We start from the raw sequence: 4,467 nt of genomic DNA, 5'->3' as shown, positions 1-4,467 counted from the left end.
ACACACACACACACACACACACACACACACAGTACTGGTGACTTTTGCAGTTGATCCTACCTTGACGCACAGTTTTCAACCTGACGGGACCCTTGCAGCACTTCATCACAGTTAAAATGTCATAGAGGGGTAGTCCAGACACAGGCAGCCCCTCCACCTCCAGGAGCAGCTCCCCCTCGCACAGTCTACCGTCCCGGTAAACCACAGCATCCCCCTCCTCAACTTGCCCCACGTACGGAAACTCTCCGTTCTCGGCTCCGCCGCGCAGATCCACGCTCAGCTCCCCGCGCGCGTCCCTGGCGACCAGGCACTCGTTCACTTTGGTGATCCAGTGGTTCTTCTTCTGGAGCACTTTTGACATGGTGACTCAGGTCCATAAAAACCGAAACCCCCTTTAGTTCCGCGGAATGGTGCAAAAACCAGCCGATGCATAGCAAAGAAATAGTCCCAACGGGCAGAAAACTCCAGGGTGTCTGGGTGTCACTCCGAGTGGGAACATTCTCACCCTTCTGCTGAGCCAAGGCATGCTTGCCCGGCCAGCGCGTACGAATATCCCGGTGGGTCAAAATCAGATTGTTGTCGCTTCTGTTATTGTTTCCGCATCTTTATGTGCACGCGCTCCGGTTCCTCGTTAAATCCGTGCTCATATACATTTAAAGACCTTTTTTTCCCTCACTAATCTTCTAATTCGGCCTCGTGCTCTGTCGAGTATCCCCCCACCTTTTTTAAACTTTCCAGGAGAAAAAACAACAACAACAAAACATGCACCTATCCCGTGAGCAGGCTGGGCTGTTCACGCGACCAGCGGCTCCTTTAAGCAGGTAACGCGACAAGTTCATCCCATCTGCTCGTGCGCTGTGGATGGAGGAATAGTGGGAAGGGGGGCGCATGCGTCCAGCTGCTACTCCCTGAGTGAAAATCCTCCTCGACCCCACACCTACCGGGTCCGGCTCCTCCCCGCACGGATTACAGTGAATCTCCGCGTCTAATCCCCCCCCCCCCCAGGAGCTCCGGCATTTAGACTTGATTCATAAATAATGGAGCCAGAACCACAGAGAGAGAGAGACCAGATAATCTTTGGAGGCAACGGAGCTGCAGGTTTAGATGAGGTTGTTGGTTCAAACCTCCAAACCGCCAGCGTGCTATTTAGACACCAGAGGAGACGTGAACTGTATTCAGTCTCACTTATGATGTATATATTTCTATTTATTTATGGGAGAAGTGACAAATTCAGAGCAAATGTTTCAGGACTGAGGAACAAACTGAAACTGTAAATAATTAATCATTAATATTATTAGCACAATGGACATGAATTATTTACTTTTACTATTTGTTATTCAAGGTCAATTTAACTACTTTAACCAGATAATTTAATAAATAGTAATGAATCATATCTATTATATATATATATATATATATATATATATATATATATATATATATATATATACTGTATATATATATATATATATTAGTGCTGGGCAACGATTACAATGTTTAAATTGCAATTTATAAATCTGAATCTACAACCTGTAAACTGCAGATAAATGTAGTATTAAGTCACATAAAATGGAAATATTTAAGTAAAGCAGTACTTGAGTAAATGTACTTAATTACTTTGATTAAAAACAGGTACAAAATGATGCATTAGTGGTATTCATCATTTGATTCAGCCATGACATTTACATTTCCTCATGGCAGTTTCTAAGTGTATTGTCCTGAAGTTACAAACAAGATTTTCCTTCCCTGTCCCTGAAAAGTTGACATTTTGTAATAAGTTTTCCTGCAGCGGCCCTAAAAAAAGAAGCCAAACCACTTGACAGTGAAAGGAACTCTTGTCAGTGAAACAACAATAATGCAAATATGTGGGGCGTCTGTAGTTTGGAAAAGAGCGAGGAGGGATCAGGTGAGAAACACATGCCTCTGCGGGACAAAAACAGGCTCTCTGTGTTTCCTGTTGAGATAAAGTAGACAGTAACTGGCACACAGGCTGCGAGGGCAGTGGCCTGAATAGCAGTGCATGAAAGGCAGCTTTCCATCCCATTTCATGGGTGAGTGTTCATGTTGACTCAACTGTGCCACTTTTACATCTCCTGCTTGTCATATAGAAGGTATTGGTCTCCTGCAGCTACAATATGGCCGTTGTTCTATATTCTATATATTTGCGGGCCTGTGAACGTGACACGCGTCCAGCTCCGACGGGCTCGGACTGGTGAGGTGTTTTTAACAAACGGCCCTGTGATCAAATCACCATCTGATGACTTGACTCCACACGTCAACTCTTTACCTGTAATTACCCGTGTTGTCTTAGTCCTATAGTCACATCTAGCCTTTTGAAACCTACGCACTGATTTTATTGATGTAGAATATTTTCCTCCATTTTAAACTGTCTGAAACAAGCCTCTGATCGGATTTTTCCCCATTTAGGTTTGTGGAGGATTTCGTCTTATCACTTACGAGTATCACTACTTAAGATAAGATACACTTTATTGTCCCCGAGGGGGGGATCTTGCTCGGGCAATAGTGCTGCACTTAGTTCCAATCAACTCAAAACAATACATAGCTGACAAGACGCAGCAGTGGTCAACGTTTACAACGGTTCGTATGATCTAACTAAAAACTTCCTCCTGATTTTTTATGCGTTTTCAGTAACGCGTTCATTTACGCACGTTACATGCATACAGGTTTTTCAAAAAGAATCTTCCGTCTCCACAGGACAACGACTTAGTTAGGTTTAGGCAACAAAACGTTGTTGTTGGACGGCTGTTTAGAAATGATCGTCTATTCTAATTCAAAACCGTAGTCCACAAAACAAGGGGTGACATCAAGGTGGGCACCTCCACGTCTTACAATCTATGCTTTGGACAATGCTAACTGTATCTCCCTATTTCCTGTATTTATGCTAAGCTAAGCTAACCGTCTGCTGTGACAGAGGTATTGATCATCCCATCCAACTCTCAGCAACAAAGCAGATTAACATATTTCCTAAAATATCAAAGTATCCATTTCAACAGTTTCAACAGGGACATGTCGATCACGGCAGTCAAGTCCTGATAAGAAATCTGCATTTACTCCGAAGTACATGGGAAAGACAGGTTTGTTATATTTGGTTTTTTTTTATTTTGACTAAGATTAAGACTAACAAACTCTCCACTGCGTGTTCACTGTGGTGACTCTAAAACAAGTTTTATGGATTTGTAAAAGAAACAGTTTGTTCTTTTACAAGAATAGAAAGTACACAAACACAATGTTTACCTTTGTTAGGACAAATGGGAAAAGCCTGACTTTGAGTGGTACATAAAGGCGAGCCTGCAGCAACAACTGGTGAAATAATGAATGCTAAATCCCTCAGAATAGTGTATCAGAGGCCGTGTTTAGTTTTATGAGTGACAGTAATTGGTTGCCAAACCTTCGGGAATGTCATGAGTCCACAATCGATGCACCGTAATCAAACATTAACCAGCAAGTCAAACACTGCATCGATCCGTCTCGGCTGGTCGGAGAATAAAAGATACGGCATCAAAGCATCGCTCGCTGGCGACAACAAAGAGACTCGAGGGGTTTCACTGAATCACAACATTCACTGAGCAGAATACACTCTTACTGCTGAGTATGTTCATGCTTTATGAATCAGAATACAGCACAAACACTAAGAAAAGAGAAATTAAACTATTTAATTTACATTTAACATGTTCTTCTTTCATTCTCCGTGCATATATGGTGACTGAATTACTCGTCCAATGCATGAAATATTCACCAAAGCTCAAACTGCCTTACCACCTATTAATAAACTGGAGTCTGAAATAACATTCCATGAGAAGTATACAGTCAGTTATAGAACATATTCTACGCTCCAGTGGTTGTATTGGGACAAATTAGCTCATGGCAATGCTACATGTGATATTATAGGCAAGAGTATTCCTTGTTTAATAATCATCCTATATCTAAATGATGACTCTTTGCTCAGGTTATCATCGCCACAACAAAAAGTGCATCACAGCAGCAAAATGTAAAAGCTTGGAAGAACACTCAAATGTTATCTCACAGACAGTGAGGTTACTTGCATGTTTGGATATTATTTATAAGGCAGAAAATGTTGCAGAACCCCCCCCCCGCTGAATATGCTGAACCGGTGAGCTGTTGTTTATTTACTCATCCAGCAGTTACAGAGCAACATTAACATTTGTTTGTAGTCTTGTCTGATATTCACTCTCTCTCAGCTCTGTGTTTGGTCTCTACCAACTCCTGAAGGGAAACATTGATCTCTTTTTCTGCCGATCCTCCGTTACATTCATCAGTTAGTTGCTAAATGTGTCTGTCTGCTGTTTGGTGCATGTTCTTTAGAGCTATAAAAACACTTTGAGAGCGGTGAGAGTGCAGCCCGACAGATAGACGATGAGCTGAAACTCGCTATAAAACTCTGTAAAGCCGAGGGGAGCTGCAGATTCAAGTGAATGTTGTCTGTAG

The 4,467-nt window shown here is 42.2% G+C and overlaps 1 protein-coding gene across 15 annotated transcripts in view; it reads right to left on the bottom strand.

Annotated features, from left to right (window-relative positions):
• LOC116382516 (membrane-associated guanylate kinase, WW and PDZ domain-containing protein 1-like) overlaps positions 1–819 on the bottom strand; it is a 99,277-nt gene extending 98,458 nt beyond the window's left edge. For 10 of the 15 annotated variants that reach the window (XM_031845619.1, XM_031845622.1, XM_031845623.1 and 7 more), the window contains exon 1: positions 61–818. In XM_031845619.1, the coding sequence (XP_031701479.1) occupies positions 61–361 (301 nt within the window). In that variant the 5' untranslated portion in view covers positions 362–818. Of the gene's footprint in view, positions 1–60 lie in introns of all 15 variants that reach the window. The other 5 variants (XM_031845621.1, XM_031845624.1, XM_031845620.1 and 2 more) reach the window with 1 other exon arrangement.
• Between the last annotated feature and the right edge of the window lie 3,648 nt (positions 820–4,467).

Source organism: Anarrhichthys ocellatus, unplaced genomic scaffold (assembly GCF_004355925.1).
Source record: "Anarrhichthys ocellatus isolate YVR2014 unplaced genomic scaffold, GSC_Weel_1.0 scaffold5, whole genome shotgun sequence".
NCBI lineage: Eukaryota > Metazoa > Chordata > Actinopteri > Perciformes > Anarhichadidae > Anarrhichthys > Anarrhichthys ocellatus.
This window is presented reverse-complemented; position numbering and strand designations above follow the sequence as displayed.